General features: G+C 39.4%; 3 protein-coding genes across 6 annotated transcripts in view; 2 read left to right on the top strand and 1 right to left on the bottom strand.

Annotated features, from left to right (window-relative positions):
• Positions 1 to 2262, bottom strand: part of trip12 (thyroid hormone receptor interactor 12) — a 70524-nt gene extending 68262 nt beyond the window's left edge. For all 3 annotated transcript variants that reach the window (XM_057347411.1, XM_057347412.1, XM_057347413.1), the window contains exon 1: positions 2130 to 2262. The gene's annotated coding sequence lies outside the window, so the exon portion shown is untranslated. The remainder of the gene's footprint in view (positions 1 to 2129) is intronic.
• A 406-nt stretch (positions 2263 to 2668) lies between these two features.
• Positions 2669 to 4686, top strand: fbxo36a (F-box protein 36a). 2 transcript variants are annotated; one of them, XM_057347415.1, is made up of 4 exons: positions 2669 to 2893; positions 3753 to 3861; positions 3962 to 4134; positions 4401 to 4686. In XM_057347415.1, the coding sequence occupies exons 1-4, from the start codon at positions 2855 to 2857 to the stop codon at positions 4575 to 4577; spliced, it is 498 nt and encodes a 165-aa protein (XP_057203398.1). In that variant the 5' UTR covers positions 2669 to 2854; the 3' UTR covers positions 4578 to 4686. The 2 variants fall into 2 exon arrangements, with proteins under 2 accessions (XP_057203398.1, XP_057203397.1); XM_057347414.1 differs by lacking the exon at positions 2669 to 2893 and adding an exon at positions 3445 to 3540.
• Positions 4687 to 12392: 7706 nt separating this feature from the next.
• Positions 12393 to 27593, top strand: zbtb38 (zinc finger and BTB domain containing 38). Its single transcript, XM_057347999.1, is given in 3 exon segments — positions 12393 to 12436; positions 12438 to 12507; positions 21498 to 27593. Coding segments are annotated over 3 exon segments (3828 nt in total). The 3' UTR covers positions 25212 to 27593.

Here is a 27593-nt window from a genome sequence, read left to right as displayed (position 1 = left end):
AAGTTTATCGGCATTCTAAAACAATGTTTTCCAACTGTTTACACCAAATCTAAATTCTACAGACCTACACCATACAGGGTCAGAACAACCTAAAAGCTTTTCAAGCCCAACTGCCTCACCCCTCAACCCCTCTCATCAGCATGTAAATGACAGCAGGCGCTATGGGAACTTACCAGCCGTGTGTAAATACCCCAACCAGCAGCCTAGGGTGACAAAAACGTGGGCAATAACAGGGAGAGGGGAAGGGGTGAGAAAGGTTTATTTTAGTCTCTTCATAAAATGGGCCATTTCTTTAAATGATAAAAATAAAAATCAGTATCACAGAGGGATCCAATTACAACTGCAGACTAGGAGGCAGCCATTTTGTTTAGGAATATAGTTAAAACCACTATTAAATATCATTCTCTGGTATGCAAGGCATTTTATAAAAACTAAAAAGAAAGAATATAATCTAAACTAAAGAGATGAGAAACATTATAAGGAATATTAAATAGGTTCACAGTACTGCTGTATGAGCCCTAGAAGTCTTTTTTATACATTACCAAACCAGGTTCTGAACAAATTTACTTACACATACATTATTTTAGCCTAACAAAACAAACTCACAGCATTAATAATATTGCAACAAATTTTAAATGTATTTATCGTATAATTCCTATTCAGATTATTAGATATTAATATGGTTACCATTAGATGTAAAAAGATTATAGCGTTACTACTGATTTTATATTATACCTTTGCACATGTTCATGGCTCGCTTTGAAATGTCGTTTTAAAGTAATAATAACATCCATAATGCACTCGTTAGAAAACGTATGTGCATTCAATACAGCACATGCAATACGTACAGACGAACCGAACCTGCGAAGCGCGACTGACACCCACAATGCTATCTTGGTAGACAGCATACGATTTTAAAACGGAGTAAATAAGCAGAATAAAGATTGACATCTAGACCTAATGTGTTGAGTATTATACATCCAGGCGTGCTATTAAATAAATAAAGCTCATTTTATTCGGCCTTCATTTTCTTTATAACGACACCACTGCACTCATGCAGGCTAAGCCACGTCCATGACATTCAAAGTTTTAGACATCGAGCAACCCCAAAACATTCACAAAGAAGCATAGGCAAATCTCCTAACTATTTCCATCACCAATCCACGAACAGGCCCAAAACATGTCAAAATCCCCCCGATCACATCACTGGGGCTCTTACTTCCCAGAAGACATTATGAATTGATCGCACGATGATTAAGGTTTTAATCCCGTCAAATGTCGATAACAACACTTCAAACCATAACGCTAATTCCAATCGACATCGTTTTTGATGAAGTTTCCCACCAGTTAATACTGCTGCTGTATGTATTTTGACTGTTGGCATGAAAATACGACATGATTATGAAGGCCGTTCACAAACACAGGCCTGAGCAGATCCTTTTGTTTATTTTGTACAGTCCGTGAAAAACACCCATCAACCGAAATTCGCTTTCTGTGTATTTACACGAGTAAGCCATCTGAGACATCATATCATGAATAGATATAATCATTTATTTCCTTACGAATAAACAAAAAAGTATGATAAGTTGATTTTGTCAGTAAGAGGCCCTACACACCGGTCTCGCGTTTTCTGGCCCTTCACTGAGGCTTTGGCTAACCCAAAGCATAATGTAATAGATGTCTACAAAATATTAGTACATTTCAAGTTTTTCTATGTGCACCAAATAGCAGGAAACGGAACGTAGAATGACTTGTTGTGAATTACATAAAAATCTTCACTGAGTGAAACTGGTAATCGCGTTCAGATAACGTACAGCCACCGTGCTAGCCATGCTAAATTAGATAAACACTTACTGTATCTAACTGCCCATGAACCAACTACACATTTCACACCAACTTACAGTTTATACTAGTTTCGCGTGTTGAAATCAAGAAACACGTCCCGTTTAAATTTTAAGACGTCTGTCTTTTATGCTAAAACGTTCGCATGGCTAACCGATGCTAATCTGCTGAAGGAACGAAGCGTGACAAGCAATTATCAAGAAATGGGAACACTTATTTTCAACAACGAAAACAAAACACAATATGAACAATACACTTGAAAAGAGTGAAAAATATCAAGTTTGTACCGTTGTTGTCAGTAATTGGCCTACATATGGTAAAGCTGGAGAGCAAAGCCGGTCTCCTGTCGACGTGTATGCGGGCAAGATTAGGTCAGAGTGACTGACTGAAGACGTAAACAAACTACCACAAACTACCACCACCAGCAAACTACACTAATCGACATTTAACCTAAACGGGCCTGGGTGGCTCAAGTAGAAAAAACACTCATCATGCACGAAATCAGGCGTAATTGACGTTACACAATATACAAAAATAAGTAACATTAGACAAACTTGGATTAATTTATCATTTCCTTTCAAATTGGTGACTCAGTAGTACTATTTTTAGCACAGCTTTATACAGAACCACCCATTAAAATACTAACAAAACACCCACCAAATGTGATAATATATTCGTTAAGCTGCTATGTATTATTGATGGTCTCTCAGCTGATGCTTATAATGTTGTATATTTATTTCAAAGGGGATATAAATAGGTCTCAGTTCGCTTTCGCGGTCAATTAACGTCATTAAACAAGATTCCAATATTTTATTGTTTCTGCAACAAAAGCGGATGCAAAAGCGGTGGCCTTCTTGTATCGAGCACAGAAATAAATGAAAAGAAAGAAACAAGGACGGCAGGAAAGGGCTCAAGAGATGACAACTGGAAACCATATTTTCTCTTTCGTCTGGCTTTTCTCACTCATATTACGCGACAGCCGACTCACACGAAGGGCTCCGATGCGCATAAGATGCAAGACGTCTCCCTGGCGTTGCAGTTAAACGTACATGTGTGTATTTTTGATGTTGTAATTACCTATTTGTTGCAGTGTTGTAGTAGCTGATAGACACAGTGCAGCAGCAGCAGCAGCTTTACCTTCATCAGCTGAGCGACCTGCGAACTGCCGAATCACATTCCGCTCACACAGCTCTCGCTGCTTCCGCCGCCGCACTACTTCCCGCAACAACAACAAAAACAGCAGCTACGACAACAGCAACCGGGAAGCCTTGCCTTAACAATCGTATTGACGACCGTAATAACACCCTTCGAGGTTAATTCTGACGAGGATGTGGCAACATCAACCTTACTCTTAGTAATATAACGCTAGGCCATTCGTAACATACGTCAGGATTTCATATCAATCCGCCAGGTCGTGAACCCCCCACCACCACCTCAGCCAACGTCACACAAAGGTTTACAAACTTTTGTTTAAACACATTTAGCTAATTATATAGCTGTATGTGTTTATGTCAAAAACGGGTCGAAATACATATATATAACGGTAGGTACAGGAACGGTGTGGACTTCGCTGTTGTCATGGCAATCGCCGAGCGTCCAAAAATGGCGTCTCTGCTGGATGAAATACTGTTTGAAACCTATGGACAAGGTCCATCTCCCTCTAAAGACTTCTACCAACTTGTTATCACACAAAAGGAGGTAGAGTAATATTCAACAGTTCAAGGATTTAATATTTAAAATGCAAATGGACACATAATTCATCACTTCAATATAAATGTTTAAACAAGCTGGGGAATTTTGCAGTAACTCAAAATATTCTTGATTTATGCAAAGTTTTGAAATGGTTGACAGTAAAACATTGCTGTGTTTTTTTTTTTTAAATTTATATATATTTTTACTATTTCCAACAGGTTATATGGAGGTGGTGGAAGATTTCAATCCGGGGTGTGTTCAGAGGGACACCACCAGGAGAGATAAAACAGTCCCACATTGACTTTGTAGAGGATTCAACATTCCAGAGTATTACAGAGTTATTTTCCAGCTCAAAATGAAACATGTTATACATTGCAGTGGCTTGTAATCGCGGCTTCATAAGAAAATCACCATGTTTCTTCCATAGAGCAGTTAGATGTTGTGTTTGGACCCAAGATTTTGGAATACACGTTGTCTCTGTGCCGAGGACATTTTGACTATCTGGTGCGGTTACCTGACCAGCTACTCCTTAAAATCCTTTCCTACCTGCCCCTCCAGGATATCGGTCACCTCAGCCAAACCTCAAGCAGGTTTAGGAAGGTAAGAACATTATTCAACACTTAAAACTACATTTTGAATGTGTTAACAGTGTTTGTTAGACTCAGCTTTACTACCATTGTTCTTGTGTAGAGATTTGTTAAAGTTTCAAGAGGTATTAAAGCCCGTTTGTGACACAAACATGAGTGATACCGCAAATTGTGTGGCCCTCTGACTTATTTCCATTTGGCTGACAGAAAACTTAACAATTATGCTTTATTTTGTGCAGTTTGTGTTATGTGTGTATATTTTTTTGTGTGTGTGTCCAGTTGTGTAACTCAGATGAGTTTTGGAAAAAGACTATGCAGAGTTATTTTGGTGTGATAACTGAAGATATGGAGTTGCTAGTCAAGGCCATGGGCTGGAAGAAGCTCTTCATGTTTTACTACAGTCAAGAACTGTCCTGTCCGACAGAAGATAAACCCAATCCTGCTGCATCTCCATGAACATTTTAATGCCGTTCTACAGCAAATCAATTAATCTCTCAGTATTCCATTTCAATTCATTTTTTATGGTTTGAACTCAGATTCACCTTTTATTCTACTGTGCTGTACATGCCGATATTGCTCCAAATATGTAATATATTTCAACAAACCAAATTCTTTTAAATCCAGTATGTTTTTAAGCATTAATTGTGATAATATATTTAGAACAGTCATATTTATAGCTAATTCATATCCAAGTATTCATCGAAAATGTTTACTTTCCTGTATTTTAAAGTATTCTAGAGATTAAATAGTTCTATCACAATGTTATTAGAAATGTTGTTGTTTGTTTTTAACTGGCTTACCATGACTTTTGGTATTGCTGAGACTGTTAAGACTGTAGTTGTAACTCTGCAATGTGTATTTTGTCCAGCAGATGGCGCACAAGTATTGCAATCTGTGTAAGCAGACAAAACATTCACCCAATTCAAGTAAACGTTTTTCGTGCCTTAGCTTTTTTTAATCAATTTATTTTATACAAAATAAAAATATTTAATACAATACATTTTCAGCAAAATATTAAAGTAAAAGGCATACATTTTGTATACAGAGATATCAACAGACTTTCACTTTCACTTCACTTAATTACATTCACATTTATTCATTTGGCAGACGCTTTTATCCAAAGCGCGTTACAAGTGAAAGTGACCGATTAGTCAGATATGGTGACCCATACCCGAAATGTGACCTCTGCATTTAACCCATCCAGAGAGTAGTGAACACACGCACAGCAAGTCGTGAACACACATACACCTGGAGCAGTTATCACTGCAGCGCCCGGGGAGCAAGTAGGGGTAAGGTGCCTTGCTCAAGGGCACCTCAGTTGTTACCCGCCGGCCCTGGGAATCGAGCCGGCAACCTTCTGGTCACGAGTCCGACTCTCTAACCATTAGGCCACGACTGCCCCAAGTAGGAGAGCATATAAACATTTCGTCAACACACTAAACAGTACCGTTAGTTTACAAGGCCATGCTACTAGGAGGATTAAAGCTGGAGTAAGCAAAGGAGAGAATGAACAACAAGATTTATTTTTTTTGGACAGTTATTGGTTAGTCAAATAAATGCGGAAGAGGTATGTTTTGAGCTGGTTTTTGAAAGTTGTGAAGGATGCTGCAGTTCGGGTGGAGGCTGATAGTTCATTCCACCACAGGGGAACCGAATAAGTAAAAGTTTTTGCAAGCGATTTGGTGCCTCGCTGTAATGGAACAACCAGGCATCGCTCATTTTCAGACCAAAGATAATGGGAGGGAATGGAGACCTAGAGCACTGAGTTAAGGTAAATTGGCGAATTTACCGTTATCGTTCTAAAGGCCGGTGTCAGAGATTTAAACTTGATGTGGGTGACAACTGGCAGCCAGTGAAGTGAAATCAGGAGGGGTGTTACATGGGTTCTTTTAGTCTGATTGAAAACTAGACGAGCAGCTGCATTCTGGATCATTTGCAAGGGCTTGACTGCATTGGTTGGAAGGCCGGCCAGTAGAGAATTGCAGTAGTCCAGTCTTGATATGACCAGAGCTTGGACTAGCAGCTGAGAGGCATGCTCCAACAGGAACGGCCTGATTTTCGTGATGTTGTAGAGCACATATCTGCAAGTTCGAGAGGTTGCTGCGATGTGGTAAGTGAATTTCAGCTGGTCGTCGAGCATCACCCCCAGGTTCCTCGCAGACTTGGTGGGTGTTATAGTTGAGGATCCGAGCTGAATGGTAAGGTGGTGTTCAATTGATGGGTGGGCTGGTATAACCAGGAGTTCTGTCTTGGAGAGGTTGAGTTGTAGGTGATGCTCTTTCATCCAAGAAGAGATGTCCAGAAGGCAGGCAAAGACACGGGCAGAGATGGTGGGGTCATCTTGTTGAAAAGAGAAATAAAGCTGCGTGTCATCTGCATAAAAAAACCCATGTGCCTTAATTATTGGACCCAGGGAGGTGGTATATATTGAAAAGAGGAGAGGAGCAAGAACTGAGCCCTGAGGAACTCCAGTTGTCAGCTGGTGAGATCTGTAAGTCTCGCCTCTCCAGGATACCTCAAAGGATCTGCCTGTGAGATAAGAGTTAAACCAGTTGAGTGCAGTTCCAGAGATGCCCAGTTTGGAGTGGACAGCAGGATCTGGTGGTTCACAGTGTCAAAAGCAGCAGAGAGATCAAGCACTTAATAATGTTTACAGAATGTCATTGAAAAACATTTATTTGAGCTTACTGTGAAAGCATGCACTGTATGTTTATTAGATGTGTGTAGTACTTTCTATTGTATTCATCCTTTTTACATCACTTAGTTCTTTATTTTCAGTATGGCAACTTTGTTAACCAAGCAAGAGTCTTAAGTGAAATGTTTAATTTTTAGTTTAGTTTATATACACTGCTTTATATTCAACTACATAGTCAATTTAAAAATTACATAAAAAATATTTTAATTCTAGCAAAAAATTCTTAAAATTGTGCAATACTGGACAAATATAGAACAATAGCAGTACAATATGAAGATAGAAAGTGTCTTTTGACTTTAACTGACTTAACTACAATTACACTGGGACCACTTGTTTAAAATACAATTCCACTATTTATCAGTCGATAAATAAATAAGTACATGTCAACATTTCCTTGCATATGCCACTTTGATTTTACTAATTAACCATTTTATGTATAAACTGACAACATCGGTCTTCGGTTTTTATTTCCATGCAGTGGTTGGTGTGCAACTGTTAAAACCCATGTAGGTGCGCAAAAAATGACTTTTTGAATAGCTGTCTACTGTAGTGAAATTGAAAGAATTAATGCAATTATATTTAAACATGCTGAGTCCACATTACTTTTTGAGAATGCTGCAGCTCAGAAATGTTATGAACCCTCATGTTTGCCAAAAACATGACAAAACGTTATTGCGGAAGCAAATATAATTATAATTTATTAAACATCAAGTAAACGACAAATAAAAATACGAGTACAAGAATGTAAGGACCCTCAGACAAATCAAATATAGAAAAATATTCAAACTTTGAGTTTACATTTACTTTTTAATTTATTTTCATTAATTAATTCATTAAGCAGAACTTTTTATCTTTAGAAATTCACATTCAAGAAAACAATACAAAAATAAAAATAAAAAAATTAGGTGGTTCCACTGTACTAGATTTCACTGTAAAAAAAATATATAGTAAAAATGGTAATTTACGGCAGCTGGGGGGCAGTAAAAACCATAAAATAACAGTTTTGATACCTTGGCTAAGCATTTCACTTCTGTATGGGATAATGTGAGCCATACCTCTCTGTCTGAGGAAGAAGTCATGTTCCTCTTCTGAGTATAGGACAAGTCAAGACCAAACTTCATAAAGGTAAATGCAGCAAAGGCGTCCGGTCCTAATGATATTCCTCCTTGGGTACTAAAGACCTTTTATGAGGAGCTAGCGCCAGTGCTATGTGATATCTTTATAACGTGCATGGTACACAATATTTGGTTAAGGTGGTTAAAGCTGGTTAAGGCTGTCCCTAAAATAGCAAAGCCCAGTTTTCCAGAAGATTATCGCCAAATTTCATTACTTATCTTATGTTGGGAAAGTGTATGAAGGAATTCTTAGAGATGCCATTCTGGAAGACGTAGCTGATAAAATTGAACCATTGCAACATGGCTTCATGGCGAATAGATCAACTGACACTGCTCTGATTCATATTTTACAACATTGGCACGATGCACTTAATAGCAACCCCAAATTGGATATTCATGCTGTCTTTGTTAATTTTACTCGAGCTTTTGATACAATTGATCACTGTCAATTGCTTCCTGCTTTAGCCAACATGACTGTTAGAAGACCACTTTGGCTTAGTGTAAGAAGCTATCTAAGTAACAGAGAGCAAAAGGTGAAGTGGGGCTCCAATGTGTCCAATTCCTTTTTAATTCCTGCTGGTGTTCCGCAGGGTGGACTTTTATCCCCTCTGCTTTTTGTCATCTGCATTAACATCTTGGATTCATGTTTGCCTTCTTTGGTAATCCCAATGAAATATGCCGATGATTTAACAATCGCTATTAATGGGATCTTTACCTGGGCTAACTCAGAAGGCCTTGGATACAGTGGTGGAATGGGGACAGGAATTTACTTTAGAAATGAACGGGACTAAGACAGTGGACATGCTCATCAGTGCCAGGAAAGGTGATAACATTCCCTGCCCTTCATCACCTGTCATTTCAGGACAGGCAATCTCCACTTTTAAGCTACTTGGAGTTCAAATGTCTTCTGATTCAAGTACATGATTATGAAGGTGCGCCCTAGAATCTATTATCTCCGTGTTGCAAAAAAAGCAGGTCTTCCTTGTGATATTCTATCACATATTTATTTGACTTTTATTCGACCAGTTCTTGAATATGTTAGCACAGTCTGGGGCGGACTACCCAAAGGTCTCTCTGATGAGAGAGGATCCAAAAACAGTGTTGCCAGATAATAAATCTCTCAACTGCCACATTTCCATTACTGAGTGAGAGGCGTGATGAGGCTACAACACGTACTTTTACCAAATTACTTAAGGATAGTTCATCACCACTGCATTGTTTCTTGACTGTGGATCCAACACCTGCTTACCTACTACACCTGCATAGGGAATTTGTTGAGCCCAGGAGTAAGCAAAAGGATGAACTGTCCTTCATTCCTCGCGCTCTTAAATTGTTTTATGAATAATTCATGGATGTTTGATGTATGCTATTTTATGAATATTATCTTTGTTATTTATCTCATTGCACCCATTTTTTTGCTTGTTTTATACGAAGTACACACGTTTGTTTTGAGTATGTTATTGTTTGACTTATTTCAGGACGTTGTGCCAGTAGTGTCCTGCCTGTCAAACTTTGAATAAACTAAACTAAACCTTTTCACGTAAAATTACATATTTTCGTAAATTTGCAGTCTTTTATAGAAAAAGTGTTTTAAAGTTTTTACCGGATTTTAAAAATATGTGAAAAATCTGTAAAAACGAAACAGTACATTTCTGTAAAATTACAGTTTTTTACACAAACACCCTTAAAGTGTAAAGAGAAAATGATAAAGTTAATTTTACCTACACAAAAAAGTGCTTCAAAAGGTTCTTCGATGCCATAGAAGAACATTTTGTTTCCATAAGAAATCTTGAACCTTTAACCACTGTTTCACAAAATGTTCTTTGTGGCGAAAAAAGGTTCTTCAGATTATAAAAAGTAAGAAAGAGATGGTTCTTTAAAGTAATAGTTCTCAAACTGGGGGCCCCGAGATGGATCCAGGGGACCACAGATTTTGTGGCATTTTATGAAATATAGAAATTGATCATAGATTTTATGCAATCAAACATCAGAAAAATAAGACCACCAGACAAAAGAATTGATGTTTCAGCATTGTATAACCGAATATGTTTTTGTTTAAATAAAAATGTTAAATTTAAGATTATAAGTCTTTATTTGGGGGGCCGCAAAACGATGCACTCTACACAAAGGGGGCCTTACAACGAAAAAGTTTGAGAACTGCTTTAAAGAACCTTTGACTGAATGGTTCTTTGTGGAACCAAAAATGTTTCTATAGCATTGCTGTGAAGAATCTTTTAAAGGAGTAGTTCACCTTCGAAATGAAAAGTCAGGTTTGAAATGACAAGTAATTGATGACAGAATTTTCATTTTGAAGGTGAACTACTTCTTTAAACACCTTTATTTTTAATAGTGTATGATATTATGAGCAATGATGATATATATATATATATATATATATATATATATATATAATTGCTCATAATATATATATATATATATATACACACACACACACACAAGTGATGTATGTCATTGTGAACACGAGAGATGTATATTATGAGTTAGTTTCATGATGCCGTAGAAGAACCTTTTTTGTCTAAATTGTTCCATTAAGAACATTTACTTCCAAACAACCTTTCTGTTTAACAAACGGTTCTTTGTGGCGAAAAAAGGTAAGAAAGAGATGGTTCTTTGAAGAACCTGTGACTGAATGGTTCTTTGTGGAACCAAAAATGGTTCTTCTATGGCATCCCTGTGAAGAACCTGTTAAGCACCTTTATTTTGTGTGTGGCTTGTGTAATGTTTTGATGTAACACTTGAACCATTTTTCTTACGTTTTCCCACTACAAAGAACCTGTTGGTTCTTTAGATGTTATAGGTTCTTCTTGGAACCATCCAGCCAAAAAGTTTTTCTATGGCGATGTAAAAAATGTTTTAACGCTGTATCTTTACAGAGACAAAAAGCTATACTGTAGGTAAGACATTCATAACTTTGTGACATTTTTATACTTTGTACATTGACCAACCAGGGACTCTCCTTAACCTCCACCACCACCTAGATGATGCATCGGCAGCCGTATTGCATCAACAAGCTCATCTGCTGCATGTCTAAAATTGGCTCGGGTCTTTCTTGCAATGTAAGCTAATGGGAATTTTAGCACATCTCTCTTCAACAAGACACACGATTAGTCATGTCTGTAGCGTGTAGGGTGTGAAATGAGTTCACTTAGCAAGCACCACTAATAACAGAATGATGAATGCTAATGGATGTTTAGACAAAATTCTCTCTCTCTTTCTCTCTCTCTCTCTCTCTTTGGATCAGGAAAGCGGCTTGATGACGCATTAGATACTGAGGCCTCTGGTAGGATCGCTGGGCTGGGAGAATAACAGAGAGGCGCTGCTTTGGCAGGCCCTGATACTTTAACACACACACATTCACACGCACACGAGCACAAAGGAAGCACTGCGGAGAAAGACCAGCTGATCAGGCCCTGAAGGACAAACAGTGCTGCTGACACGCTCTCTTTCTCTCTTTATCTTCCGGTCTCATTTCATGCACAGCAGAACAGACCGATCTCACACGGGCCAGACTGTTGACATCTGCCACAGCTCACATATGGAGGAGGAAGACTAGATCAGGTACATAAAAAGACCGGCTAAAGCTTTCTCTCATTCGCTCTCTTACTCATCCTACTAACCATACCGAGAGAAGTGGGCGCTGTCGTCCATTAATACTGACTAGCAGGCTTTCCGCTGTGGAAACTGTGAGCAGATCAAGTGTCGCCGAGTGCGTGTTTGTGTGCGCAGGATTGTTCCGAGTATATAGCCTACTGTGGGAATCTTTCCAGATGGACATTCTGGAGCCGCTTCTTTACTAAAGCAGTGTGTTTTTCTTGATGATGTTCCAACGAGGAGGAGACTAACTGTGATGGAACAACTTAAATGCAAGCAGAATGAAATAAAATGCTTGTTGCACTAGAATAAGTATTAGGATAAAAATATGCAGTGGGGTGCATAAGGGCATAACTAATTTATACCTGGAAATACAACATTGTAATGTAAAGTAACAAAATAAATATTATATAGATTCTGCACTACTTTAAAAAATAAAATCTGTGACATTTTCCATGTCGACCCTCTGCATGAAAGGTCAGATCTCTATAGAAGCATACAAGATGCTATCCATACTGTGGCGAGTTCTGGAATCGACATGAATCAAATAAATTACTTCAGATAAAAGTACCTGTCAAATGCATAAATGCAAATAAAAATGTCTAGATTTACATTGTGCATAAAATCATGTAGTCCACGCTGGCTCAAGTGCATGCTGTCAGTCAAGCAAAACAAGGAAAAACATTTACACAGAGTGAACCTTTCTGGTGTTTTTCACATAACTTGTATAAAATTGGAAAATCCAAAATAGACAGAAGTCATACTTTTGGTCTGAAACTTGTTGATCCCACTGTATATTACACACAAGAGGCGTAACTGAACTGGGTCACGTACTGAATCTTCTCCACCATGACCACCAGGGGGCACAACACTGTGGTTCCTCTCAAAGACGGCTTTAATCGCACCAGCTGGGACCAGAGGAAACACGATCTTGGTTATGAGGAGCAGTATGAAGAACCGGAAGGTTGGTAACGTCATTTTTATCTTCCTCTGATCTTTTGAGTATCATTGTTGTTAGAAATGTTAAGCTGCACCTTCTTGCTTTTGCTCAAGCCAGACTACAAAATACTGCTATCATGCAACTAACATTTGTTATTGCATTGTTTTGTCCTAATCTTAACCTTCATTTTCTTTCATATGCTCATATTGAAGTTTCATATATTCATATGGCTTTCACAAGCTGCAAAGTTTCCCCTCAGTAATTCATATTGAAACACAGCAGCCCACGTAGGGAGCTAGGCCTCATCTCGCTCATCAGAGCCATTCGTCGAAGTCTTCAGCTTGTTTTCTTTCTTTTTCTACTTTACAACTCAGGCCAAGATGGTCTTGAGCGGAAGGTTCATATGATGAGCGTGGGCGTAGTGTTAGCATAACTAGCACACAGGCCTGGCTTTGACAAGGCCTCGGAGCTCAGATAGGTCTCTGTTAGTATCTCTGATGTTCTCGTAGAGGAAACAGAGCTGACAGGCCGCAGTTCACATATGTATTATTAAATGACAAAGAACAAAAGCACTTCAGTCATGCAGCATTTGTGTGCTAACTGCTGGCACAGAGCGTTCACTGCGTACTTGTAATGAGCCATTAATGAGTGTGATGTGGCAGGAACCACGAGCCCATCGCACCTCAGGGTTATTCAGAAGCAGCACGCTGTGTTGTTGTAGAGTTCACGCATCTGTTCTTTTGGAGGGAAATTGAAGTAAATATTGTTGATTTGCTTTAAAGTTGTAGTCTCAAACTATTTTGTTCATTAAACGGTAAAGATTTGGTTCAATTATATTGCACTATTTAGGCTACTTTACATTTACATTTATGCATTTGGCAGATGCTTTGGATTGCATTATACTATACAATTGTTTCCGAGTATGTGCAATCCCTGGGATTGAACCCATGACCTTGGCGTTGCAAACGCTATGCTCTAACCACTGAAAGCGCTTAATAGGTAACAGGAAACGGCCTGAGGTAAAACAGAAATAAAATCTGTCCTTTTATGGTCCAGTTCTCTCGTCGCCTTTAACTGCTTAATGTCATGTGCGAATACAACTAGAACATACAGGAAAAAGATGCGGTCCGCTGCAAAAAGATTGCGTCACCCACACCACAGAGTTTTTATTATTAGAAATAATATTATAAATATACACAAAATATCAGAGTAGATTCATTTTGAAAGCAACAAATACTGTAATCTTTGAACAATTATTATATATTTAATTATTAATAAATACTAAATAAATGAATAAATAATAAAATTAATGTTTTTATCGACCCCTCAACATGCATGGGGCCCATGAGTGGGCCGGAAAGGCATTTTATAAAGTGTCTGCGTTTTTATTACCTTCGTTTAATATTCAAACTATCAAAAACTATGCATCATTTAAAAGCTAAAACACTCCACATTCATGTTCTGAACTTGTTTTAGCAGTCTATACAATGCTGAAAAATAGGGGCGCTTGTTACATATTTTAATGAGTTTATATATTCTGTTCCCACTTATTACGACAAATACTATTTTGACCACGACTTGTCCAGTTATTTGCAATTAGGATTTTAACAAATAATTGTACGATAATGTCTATTTGTACCGCCAGATAAATTCATAAATTACAAGAAATTTATTTGATGGAATACATTTCTATGATAAATTCGATGAGCTTTCTTAGTGTACAGTTTGAGATTGGAATGTGGTTCAACAGATTTGCTTCCGTTCCCCTTGGGAAAGACTTTCTGTCTTATAGGAAGTAGTTATTAGCCATTAACATCTGCTGCTCAATGAATCACGCAAGCCGTCACCCAGAGCATGCTGGAAATACTCTTCGGAAACACTCACAAACAGTAGTATTTAGCTGCTAAAGAATTGGCTGCACGATAATGGGTAAAATGATCATCACAATTATTTTGCTCAAAGTTTTAATTACGATTAATAATCGATTAGTACTTTTTCACTTCAGCATATTTATTTGACTTTACAGCCAATTAATAATAGATGTTATAATCTGTCACTAGTGGCTGAATTGTAAAAACATTTTAAGAGGGATGGTGTGGTCAAATATTTGACGATTTACAGACGATTTGCATTATAATATGTATATTATAGTAATTAAAATATAATTATAAGTGGGATGGTTAGGGGGGATGGTGGTTTTACAGAGGGGATGTTTTTTGTCATTTTTTTAACAAGGGGGATGCCATCCCCTAGCATTCCCCCTCAAATCGAGGCCTGTCTGTCACTGTTAACATTCTACAACATTGTATTTCAAAGTGTGCTATAATCCATACACTCCGCCCCACAAATGAACAGTTTCTGACCATGATGTTTTGGGCTTGCTAGTAAAACATGTATATTGTGGCAATTATTTCTAATTAATCATAATCCATGCATTTTCCAAATTCGCTTATCATCTGTAGGAAACCCATCGCAGTGATCCATATACTGTACGTCTATATATATTATTTTATAAAAATATATTAATTATAACTATATCTATGTTTTTTTATTTCCTTGACTTTTCAAGGTCTAAAAACCAATTTTATTGTATTCCTGGGTTTACCACGTGCAACCCCAAAATTCTATGTCACACCTGTTTTGGTATAAAAGGGCATTTAGTACAAATGAGCGTTTAAAAACACAATGCCATCTCAAAAGACACATCAGGACACTAGTGAATACAGTCTGTGTTACAGCTGCTTGTGTTCACGGCTCTCAGGTAATCTGCACTCAGCCCTGTTTCCAGAAATAACCACTGCTATCTGGGCATTGGGTTCACCAGCTGCATTGGGAGCAGCCTTACGTAAGATTTAAAGAGACACTTCATTCTTTTTGCTTTTTCTCAAAAGAAATATCCGAGACGCAGGAGACTTAAGCAATGGTTTTCATTTGTTCTCTATTTAAGTTCATTGTTGTCTAAGAGAAATGCAAGCTCATTGCAGTAATCAAGATGCTGTTGCTTGTTAGATCATGCTCAGATACATAAACATTCTAAACATGCTTGGTTATATTCATTGTTGGGTCAAATATACATTTTCTGGCTTATTTTAACCCAACGGCTGGGTTTTTCTCTTTCTGACCCAACGATGGGTTGAAAAAAACCCAACTTTGTTTTTTACAAAGTACACAAACCAGCTCAAGTGCATGCTGTCAAAGCGGACAAAACTAAAAACGAAAGTATTTTCAGTAGTGGCAAGATGTCAAGATGCTGTGGACCAATATCATGTTCCCTTAAAATGTAAATTTTTATCAGGCATGTTAATAAAAAAGCAACATACTGATTTTCATTATGTTATTCACACAACATAGTAGGTTGTGCAAATTGTTCGCTGTATTCATTTTCATAATAATGACCCAGTCTGGGCCATGAAACGTAATAACCTGCGGATGCAATGTGAATTAGCTCCACCTCCTTTTTCTTCCCTTTCTCCAATTCCCTCCCTCCCTCGCTCACACTCTCGGCAGAGCAGCCACATCCTTCGGCATCCTTCAGCAGCCATGTTGAAGGTGAACCCATAGTCATCCAGCATCTTTCCCTTCACCTCTCAGTTGCTACATCCTAGACTTACTACTGCTGTTTCATAATTTCTCCATGATTACTCTTATTGTTTTCCTCTTGAGTCACCATTTTGTTTTCTGCTTGCTCATGCGCTCCATCCCGGCTGCCGCCTGCTCTTTCTGTGTGATAGCCGAGATGAGCATTTGAGAAGCAGCCTGTGCGCTCTCTCACCCTTTCTCTCCTTCTCTTGCAAAACCACCCACCCATCGCCACAGACACGCACATATAAAGATGTCGCAGCAGACTTGACGGAATGCCTTCATTCGGATGTGCATATACATACCAACCCAATGTTTTCCATGTGAAACAGACAAAGAGCACGCCGTGGGTGAGGGACACAGAATATGAGTGCATATGAATTTATATTCATAGCCCGTCGCAATCGTTTTTTTCTTTGGGGGGGCATTAGAAACAACAACACGTTATTTATTACACACGATGGAAAATGCCAAACCCTGCCCTGCGAAAACAAGGTGTTGTGAGTTGCGTTGTTGCAAATGCATCCACCTCACACCACACCATGTATGCTGTCCTGCATCCGCGCGCATGTTAACGTGCTAATCCGGTCTTTCATTCCCGCCGTTGTTTTGCAGTGGGTAATGAAGTTGCAGATCTTTGCTAGCATGCAGCATCTCATTTCCGCTGCTAATAATGTACAGACAGCAGTGGAGCTGCCCTGCCCGGCTATTTATAAACTCCACAGTGGGAGAACAGACCCCGGTGGCCAGCTAGAAAAAGTCTGGTACGACTTATAGCAGGGTGCATCGCAGCAGACTGATGCCCCCTGCCACCTCTGGACTGGGCGTCTCACGCAGAGAGGGCATTGGGACTGGGGTGAACGAAAAAGAGAGAGCGTGTGCAAGAGAGAGAGAGAGAGAGAGAGAGAGAGAGAGAGCAGGGTAGACTTATAGGAGAGGCTGTGAACGCAGCAGCAAGCTGACGAGTTGAATCTAAAAAAAAAAAGATGTAACACTTTCGCCTGCAAACGAAACATCTCTTTCCAGCCATCAGTGGATCGCAGGGACGGCGGATGAAAGCGAGAACGATGTTTTCCGCCCTCCGTCCATTGAGGCGCTTTCTCTGATTCACTGAAATGAAGGTACGTTCAGCATGCTTCACCCTCCAGTTTCGAGCAGATACAGTCGAGCACGGTTTTGCAGGGCAGCGCAAGACGACTGATGTGGTTTTATCTGTAATAATGAAAGGAAATGTTTTCGCTTTTTGTTTGACTGGACGTGTCGTACTCGTACAGTTGTTTCTCTCTTTTTGAGCTGAATGTTTTGAGGGATTTTTTATTTTTACACTCTTTCGCTCACTATGTTGCAACCGGTATGGTAAGTTATGTCAAGCAAGGGTGTGGCAGACAGACATCCACGGACAACAAATGCAATTTTACACCTGTATGAAAATTTAATAGTAAACGATGCAAAGCGAGAACGGAAAACCAGCAAACACAATAACGGATCCTAATTTTTGTTATTTAAGATGAAGGGGCCCTTCGTCACGAATTAGCGTCTAGTTTCTTCTGTGATTTTGTCTGCATACTACTCCTCTAACATACACACAGATAACGGCCATCTCTCACCCATCATGACCCATCTCTCCTTTCCGTTAGATCCGTTTCTCTCCACGCGGAAGACGCAACTGTCTGCTCATCCGCCATTCATCCAAATCCCAATAAGTGCTGCGCCACAGCATGTTGCCGTGACAACAGAGGCCTGTCAGACAGGGAACAGGCGGATGTTTTCCCGGCGATTAAAACCAAGGTCTGCCTCTCCCCATTCGGATTAAAATAGATCAGGGGCACATCGATAAATCTGCCATGCGTCTTTGTGCAGACTTTTTTCAGCTGTGAGGTTGAATTTAGGGCAAGAGTACTGCCTGAGAAATAACGCCGTCTCATGATATTTTTGTGAGGTGGCAGATTGAATGCGGTGGATGTCTAATGTGTGTGAGTCGTTTCCAGTCTCATTATGAGTAATGTTTATGAGTAACGTTTAATGCATCAGAGCGACAACACAACAGCATGAGAAAACCTTCCTGTGAACTAGTTTTGCTATTTTGGTGCTTGTTCAGAAATTGAGACTATAGCCGATCATTTGAAAACATTATTTCATGATTGGTCACTACGTACCAAAGAACGTGCACAAGCGGCCATTTTGCTTCATATCAAGATTGTAGTTTCAAAATGGCTGCTCTGTCGTAAGAAAATAACCAGAAGCATGCAAAGCTTTGGGTACTGACCGAACCCTTGTGCATCGATAAAAAAAATCAACGCCTGCACAATGCAGACCGTTTATAGGAAGTATGCACTAGAATGCATCCGCAGCAAATGTCCAAAGCGAATGACGCAGCACAACCTCGTGAAACAGTTTGATATCATCATACACATCAACAACAACCAACCATAATCCATAATGTTTTACCTTGCTGAAAAAAAAAACAGCGTGGTAACCAGCTAGACCAGGTTATTGGCTAGTAAAAGTCACTTTGGAGAAAAGTGTCAGCCAAATGTTTCTAAGGTGTTTCTCTACCTTCAGGAAATTCAGTCTCACATATTGAGAACAAAAAAGAGAGATAGAGAATCTGCCCTTTGTTCATTTCCTCATTGTGATGCAGTCAGTGCAAAACGAATGAGTCAAGCGAACATCATGCACCGAGTCACTGGGCCGATGACAGATAAATTTAAAATGCAGTTTTCTATTCAAAATCAAACATACATGTTCAATTATATGAAACGCATGCATAATGTGTTAAATTATGTTTACCCATGACTTAACACGAATGACATAATGTGACGTGCGCTGAGATATTTAGACTTTAGATCCACAAGACAAAGTATACAGTCCTGTCCTAGTAAAGCTGAGATCTTCAGACATCTTGAAATACGAACTAAAAAAAATGATTGAGGGCATCCTTAATGCTTGCATTTATTTTGAAAGTCCATGTAACATCTACATGCAGCCATTCTCTCTTCTCTGTGTGCATTTCTTTTTTGCTTTCTAGCTGCTGGCATATTCATTACGTTTATTAAAAGAGCTTTTAATACATGCATAGTAACATATTAAAATGTCAGGCTATGATTTGTTTTTTGCATTGTCTCCATTACATTTGATACAAAAATATGTTTTTTTATTTGAAAATGTAATGTTATCTTGTTTCTGTGAGATGTTTTCTTACTATTTGATTGTGTTCACCTGTGATTTGTTTGTGTATAAAACTGTGTTTTGTCTGTTGCTGCCTTCAAGTGCACCTGATACATTCTTATTTCTGAACAAGGAAACCATAATTCAAATACATATATGATACATATTCTGGTCTGTAATAAAACATGGAATTAGCCGTTGGTACTTAGCTTTTGAAGATAAGATTATAACTGGTCTATAAATGATGTACTGTTGTCTTAGTGATTACAGCATCAGCTGACCATTAGTGTGAATGTAACTCAAATTATGATATAAATTCATCTGCACTTGCAGCATTGTTTGTGCCCCATTTTATTTTGGTTCTACATCTTATTTTCTTTATCGTTTCACTGTGCTCCTAAGTCAGGACAACTAATTTTGTCAGCTTTGTTATTAGCATTATTTTTTTTAAAGCTATGCTTAGAGTCAGTACTTCGACTCTAGACCTGGAATAAATAAACCAAGTCGTGTTTCTGAGGATGACTTTTTCTGCATCAAGGCAAACTCTGCAGAACGCAACATGTTTGTTAGAAGATGGAGGAGCAGCACAGGTCTCTTATGCTAATCAACCTGATATTTCAGCTGGATAAGTGTTGTGTGCTCATGACAGCGAAGACCAGCAACATCCCATCACTCTAGTACACTTCATGGTTGAAAGACCCTATTTATTTTGTCATAGAAGAAAGAGTTGCTTCTATCTGAAGACTCGTGGTCTTTAATGATGGAAGAGGCAAAAGAAAAGGGAATCAGCTCTGCTAGATCTGTAACAGATCAAGTCTCAGGGCCTTTCCAGATCAGTTTCATCCATTTACATTACAATTACATTTGGCAGACGCTTTTATCCAAAGCGACTTACATTGCATTATATTAATGCAAATAATAGCAATAATGCATATACTGTAATGACACTCTCATTTGATAAATCAGTATTTATCAAATGAAAGTGTAAGGACACACTGTCTTGACAAAGAACAGGCTAACAGCAGTTCGATGGAGCTGTAATGATGTAATAATGCTGGTGGATCAGATATTGATCTAGCAGGTTTTAATGCTCTTGACAATGGTTCTCAAACTGGGGGCCCCAAAATCCAAGGGGGTCCAGGGTGGCACAGTTTTTGTGCCATTTTATGAAATATAGAAACGTCTATCATAAATTTTGTGTAATCAAACATCAGAAAAACAATACCAAAAGAATTGATGTTCCAGCACCGTATAATTGAATGTCTTTGGTATAATTAAAAGTTTAAGTTTAAGATCATAAGTCTTTATTTGGTTGGGCACAAAGCAATGCGACCCACACAAGCTCTAGAGCTGAGGTCACTAGACTAGAGAATGGTCTGGCCATTTCTTGAGTTCAGTCACATCTGTCTGTTCATTCATGTTACTCAAGTACTTGCTATAATGGTGCTGGTATTGTTAGTGGTCATTTTGTTTAATGTTTTACTGTCAACCTAACTACTTTCCAAGAGTCACTACATCAAATAATGTTAAAATTGTACGGAGTTGTCTTACATTTACGTAATATTATACTGTATGTAAATTGCTGGTTATTTGGGAAAATAACACGTTTGTATGTTTGTTATATCTCTGTTTATGACATGAAGTGGTAAAAAGCTCAGATAATCTATGAGAGCAGCACTATATTCACATACTGATAGGTAAGCCACCCCCCACAAGCTGCCGTGTTAGCTGCTGAACCAGATATATTAAGGATGAAAATAAAGAATGTCTCATCCTATTTCAGATTCTCTCTGCAAACTGTCTCAGTTGATGATGATGGTGGTTATTTGGAATAAGCTTGTCAGAAATGTTGTATTAGAAAAGAAAGTTTGCTACCTTTTGTTATCCTAATGTTTGTCGGCCTTTTTTATGCTTCATTATTTTTATGACTTCACTTGGTTGCTGCTTTACAGTCATGCCATGTGATGGACCAAGAGGTTTACTATTTAAGTCCTGCTGCCATCTAGTGGTTAACTATGATAGTATCATTTATTGTCCCCACCCTGTAGTTTGGTCTCCTCTTCTTGTTCTACTGTACTTTAAGTAGTGATTAAATCACTCAGTATTTATTTAACACAATGTAATTAAATAGAAAGACTCATTCATTAAGTAAATTAATAATAAAAACATATAGGCCTTTTGAAGATTAAAAAAGCTAGCCCACGAGTCCCGACTCACCCACCCACAGATTTAAATTATTGTTTATATTTTGTGTCTCCCCTCTGCAGATGACTGTGGTCAACCCCATCCCTCTTGGCCTGATGGACAGCTCCCATCCCCAATCTGTCCTCAGTCGTCTTAGCGAACAGCGTTCACAAGGTCTCTTTTGTGACGTAATAATTGTCGTGGAGGACGTCAAATTTCGCGCTCACCGAAACATACTGGCAGCCACAAGCGGATACTTTCACAATGCATTCAAAACTCCTGACGTGTACACATCCAGCCAGGTGCTGGAGCTAACAGATTTGAAATCTGAAGTCTTTGCGAACATCCTAAACTTTATCTACAATGCCAAAGTGGAGTCGAGCAGTGCAGAGGACAGCAAGTCTCTGGTGGCAGCCGGCAAGCGGTTAGGAATTCCTTTTCTGGAGAAACTGCTGGACTCTGAAAGGCAGAACTCAAGCCTGTTGCAAAGCCAAGCCTCTGCAAGTCAAGGAAGAGCAAACAGTCAAGCAAAGTTGGAAGACACTTGCATACTGAAAAAAGAGACCCTCAAGCCAGAGGAGTCAGACTGCTCCAAAGTCCCGAGAATCACCAATGCTTTCTCCATTACAGAGGTTGGAGCAGTGAACAACCCATTCTCTGCACTCGACCAAAGCAACAAAGTTATAGAGGCATTAAAAGAAGGCCATCCTTCATCCAGCCCCCAATCTACAAACATACCACTTGTAGAGAGCGAACCTGCCCACGCCTTATCTGAGCACTCGTATGCAGTGAGCCAGGGGCAAGAATCTAATGATATCAAAGAGATTAATCAAGGGAATGTTAAAAAAGCTACCGTGCCTACTGTGGTTCCAGCTAAGACTTCAGTTAACCATAGACTTGGCCCCATAAAGAAGCGGCATATACACGGTAAGGTCATTCCACCCCTCTCAAATGATCCAGCGCCAACCATGCCCAGCACCGGTGTCACATCTGCGCTGGAAAAGGCTACTGTTGCCCCAGTATCTTCCTCCCAGTTGTCCTCAGATGCAGCACCAGAATTACTATCCAGCCTCAATCTGTTACCACCACTTGACGTTACACCCCTTCAGGATGCAGAGCCACCTCCCCTCAGTCCTCAGAATACAACCAGTGTTCCGACCTTCTGCTGTCAGCAATGCCCCGAGACCTTTAGCGACTCGGCGCTACTCACCATCCACATGCAAATACACAAGAGATTTGTCAGTCATTTGTTTTGCAAGTACTGCCATAAAAAGTTTATGCACCTAAAAAGGTTACGCAATCATGAGCAGGTTTGTGTGAAGTCTCTAAAAGGTCCATCTGAGTTAGAAACAAACAATAAAGAGTCTTCAAGGGTCCACGTCTCCAACGATACACAAAACACAATTAACGCGCAACACTCTTTACCTCCACCAGATCTCCACCTCCCTTTAAGTTTGGACCCCACGTTGACTAGTCCACTCGAAATGCCTCAGGATCAAGTTAACAGGACTGTAAACACTAATAGTACTTCAAGAGTGTATAAATGTTCTGTATGCAAACGTGCTTACGTGACCATCTCCAGCCTAAAAAGACACGAGAATGTACACTCGTGGCATAGAGCTTACCCTTGCCATTACTGCAGCAAAGTTTTTGCTCTGGCTGAGTACCGCACCAAACATGAGATCTGGCACACTGGGGACCGTCGGTACCAGTGCATTTTCTGCTTGGAGACCTTCTTGACCTACTACATCCTCAAGAATCACCAGAAGTCTTTTCACGGCATAGATCCACGACTGGCTGTGAATAAAAAATCAGCAAATGGTGGACTCAAGAGTAGTGTCTATCCCATAAAGCTCTACAGGCTTCTCCCAATGACATTCAGAAAGAAGCGTTATAAGTCTTATAGCCAAACATACTCAGAAAGAATCGAGAACCATGAAGATTCCTTCAGTGCACCGCTGGACAGCGGTTCCCCCCAAGCTCTTTTTGACAGTTCAGTGCCTGCTGTGAATTCAGAAGTTGTCAGCGGTCAATCATTATTCTCAATGCCAGTGACATTCATGGCCACTCCCAAAATGATGGCAACAGAAATGCCTCGTATAAGTTTTGACAAACCATGTGACCAAAGCATAGAATTTCCTATGCCGTCTGAGATAGATAAATCTCAAAAACATATCTCTACTGATTTTCAGAAAAAGTCTACCGTACCAGGATTTGATGGCAAAGGATCACCACTTTTCAGCTACAGATTCACAGATTCTTCAAAAGCAATACAGAGAAACACAGGGTCCTCGCTTGTTACCCACGGAAATGACACACCTTCAACGGAGAAAAACACAGAAAACGGCACAGATATTCTTCCATTTCTAAACATACCATCAGTCTGCTCCTTCGAAGGGTTGAGCAGGCTGAGTGAACTATCAGCAGCAGCACAAACCATTGAGGACATGGCCAATCAGCTGCTTCAGGCGAGGCCTGAAAGTATAACACAAGATCCACCACCTAGTGGAAAGACGGAAACATACATTGCCAAGCCTGCATGTCCCGGTCCATCAGTTGACAACCAGGTCCTCCCCCTCTGCCAAATAACAGTGAAGATTGGCAATGAGGCAATTGTTCGACGTAAAATTAAAGGTTCAAAGCTGTTTCCAAAGAAAAGGAAGAGGAAAAGCTGGAGGCAAGAGGGCACAAGTCAAAGTAGTCCTGCAGAGGACAGTATTGGAAGCCCAGGTTTACGTCTTAGAGCGGAAGTCAAAACATCGGTTGCAGAAAACGAATCATACGATGACCCAAATGACCCCGAAACTGACAAACTATGGCGTCCCTATTACACATATAAACCAAAAAAGAAAGGCAAGAAACTGCGATGCAAACAGAAAAGGATAAAATCTGTGAGATGCTATACCAGGCCGCTGTCACCAAAAGCAAATGATGACTTGCGCAAGATACAGTTTTCTCCAGATGAGAACATCTCAGCAGAGAACTATGAGGTTAGAAGGGAGCAAAGACATGGCAGCCAAAGGGAAGCTTTCCCGTGTCACAGCTGTGACAGCTCTTTCTCCAGCCAGACCTCCCTCAGCATGCACATCATCAGCTGCCATCAGCCATGCTGCAGAATATGTGGTAAACAATGCCCCCCTGAAGACACATCTAGCACAGCTGGTCCCAACGCAGAGGGCTGCGGTGAATTGATCTGCAAAAGCTGCACAGAAGATGGCTCCTGTTTTAACTACGATGCAGCACCCCATAGTCTGAGCACGGAAAAGCGCTACAGATGTTCCTACTGCCCTCAACGGTTTCTTTACCTTGCCACCAAGAAAAGTCATGAAAAGAAACACCTAGAGAAGTCAGGTAAAGGACACCATTGCAGGTATTGTTCAAAGGTTTGTAAATCAGCACTGCTGTTGGATGTGCATGAGAGCAAGCACTTCAAGGCAAAAGATGAAGAAGATCCTGACATGAAATGTAAAATGACCAGTTCATTTCTTACAGGTAAAGAGCGCAAAAAGCAGATCAAACTTGAGCCCTGGGAAAACATGTATACCGGCTCAGAAATCAAGCCAAATAAGCGGGAACCCATGGACAGAGAAACCGAGGGAAATGATCCTCCACTAACCAATATTTACAAGAAAACATCTTTTCCTTATGCAGCAGACAAGTCTTTCTCTTCCATTTCAGCAGAGATAAAGAAAAGACCATCCAAGAAGAAGAGCATTTTGGAACGTTCTAAAGGATTTGGATTTGAGGGGCACAGAAGGGACTCTGTGGGGGCTGTGATATGGGGTCCACAGGATTGAGTTCACAGCACAGGTACAACCAACTGAGAACTCTCTCCAAACTCTCAGTCAAGACTGCCTGTAATCAAAGGAACCTCCCTACAGTTGCCTGTAATCAAAGGAACCTCCCTACAGTTGCCTAAGTCAGAGCAATGCATCTGTGTAAAGAGGAACCACCCACAACAGGAAGGAAATGCATCCCCTCCTGATGTCACGTAGTACACTGAAATGATGTAAATAAGAGTGATGTTTGAGAAATGGAAAGAATGCACAGATGAAATTATTAGCAAATTGACTTTAAATTCGAGAGAACTTGTAAAATGGAAAAATAGAGTATTTTTGTTCACTGACATGAAGTACTATTAGTAATTTTCCATGTTTTTCTATGAGAAGAGAAGTGGTTTTATTTTTATACGTTTTTATTTGTCTAAGTCAGGGGGACCTTCCCTATGTCATTGCTCATTGTGTATTCTATGCATCAAGTAAAATGAACAGCTAGCGGCACCTTAAAGTAAAAATAACTGATAAATGATTGTACCTTTTTTGTAACACCATCATTAGCACCATTTCAATATATTCATATTATTTGTTTCACAAACACATAAATTAACAACTCGTGCTGAAAATGTTTTCCAGAATGTACTTATGTTTCAACCTTCAACAATACATTTTAATAAATGCATTGAAACAAAATAAAACACACAAGACATATGTTAGTACAAATTTACAACATGTTACAATTGTTTTAATGTTGTTAAATGTACAAAATGTCATAATTATGAACTTTAGTCAAAGTAGATGCAGTAAATTCAGTAGGTTATACAGTCTTCAATCACATTTGAGATTTTTTGCGCCAAGGTACACTGTTGAAATAAACGTTTTTGGCAGATTTTTCATGTATCTTTTAAAATATAGTCAAAAAAACGTAAAATTATAGAAAAAGACCACAAATTTACAAGAAAAATGGGGAACAAATTCAGTTTTCTTACGGGATTTGTTTTTACAGTGTACAGAACAGTACAGCACAATGAACAGACTGTACTTTGCTCACAGACTTGTTTTCATTCGCATCAAATTAAATATGGCGAGCAACTACCATGACTAAAGTCTATTACAATGTAGGCTGATTTTCCTGCAACTAATAAAATATCAAACCAAAAAGACAATGCAAGTAGCCTACATTACATACATTTAAATTTGAAATGACACATCATCAAGGAGAGCGAGAGAGAGAATGAGTGAAACAGAGCTCAAGAGTTCCTTTTCCTCTTGAAACTGCTGACATGCAAGTAGGGACTCTGTTTATTCATTCAGTCTGTCTCTCAGTGTCCTCGCTCTATCTGTATTTGGGCCTCAGTGCTGACCCATCTGAGAAGCTCATTCCCATTTTTCTGTCAGCCATCCACACAATGCAGCCTTCAGAGTGTCCCATCCAGGCCCACGTGACACCAGAGCCAGATGACTTGAACTCTCCCCATCATCAACCCCACCCTCCTGACATATGCCCAGATATGGTAGCAGGTTTGTGCCCACAACAAAAAGCAGATCAGTATATTATTTTTTTCTTTTAAGAGTTTTCATTCATCCGCGTCATTATGAAATCTGGTAACTCGTTCATCGGTAACTGTACTTTGTTCTCCATTCTTTCAACTACTTTACCAGACTCCACTAGCCTATCAGATATTCATCTGTTTTGCATTTCTAATCCATTTTGCCAGTCTACTCAAATATAATGTTTCCTGTCATAATTAGGGCTGTGTATTGGCAAGTGCCTCCCAATACGATACATATCACGATAGATGGGTCACGATATAATATATTGCTATGTACAGTATTTCGATACGATACACATTGCGATATATTGCAATACTTTAAATAGAAAATGTAAAAAGTAGAGCTAGAAATACAACATGCTGTGCACCACCGGGGGTTTTCTGTAAGGATAAGTGTAAAAACATCCCTTACCTCTGCAGAGTGGCCATGATATGTGATGCATGGACCTTTAGATCAGAGGTTTGGGTTCTCAAACTGTGGATTGCGCCCCTCAAGTGGGTAGCACAGGGGAATAAGGTGGCTCACGCAAGTCACTTGGCTGTTGTGGTGCATTACAGTTAAAACACTGAACATGAGCAGTATAAAACCCCTGGTTCCTCCGTTCTGTAAATGTGCTGGTGTCACATCCGTGAAAGCACAATAAATGTCATTGTTACTTTTCTTAATAAACTTTTTGTCTAATGCACTGCAGTAGCCAAGTGACTTGTGTCATGACTTGCGACGCCTACAAACAGCATTATTTTATATAACTCATTACTCCATTACTTATTTTGAAAACCAAAGCATACCCACACATCAGCTCTGAGAGCTCGAAGCGTTCTTATATTTTTCGCCATGTTCGCTTCCACT

This window comes from Triplophysa rosa, linkage group LG12 (assembly GCF_024868665.1).
Source record: "Triplophysa rosa linkage group LG12, Trosa_1v2, whole genome shotgun sequence".
NCBI lineage: Eukaryota > Metazoa > Chordata > Actinopteri > Cypriniformes > Nemacheilidae > Triplophysa > Triplophysa rosa.
Note: the sequence above shows the minus strand (reverse complement) of the source record. Positions and strands in the feature narration are given on the sequence as shown.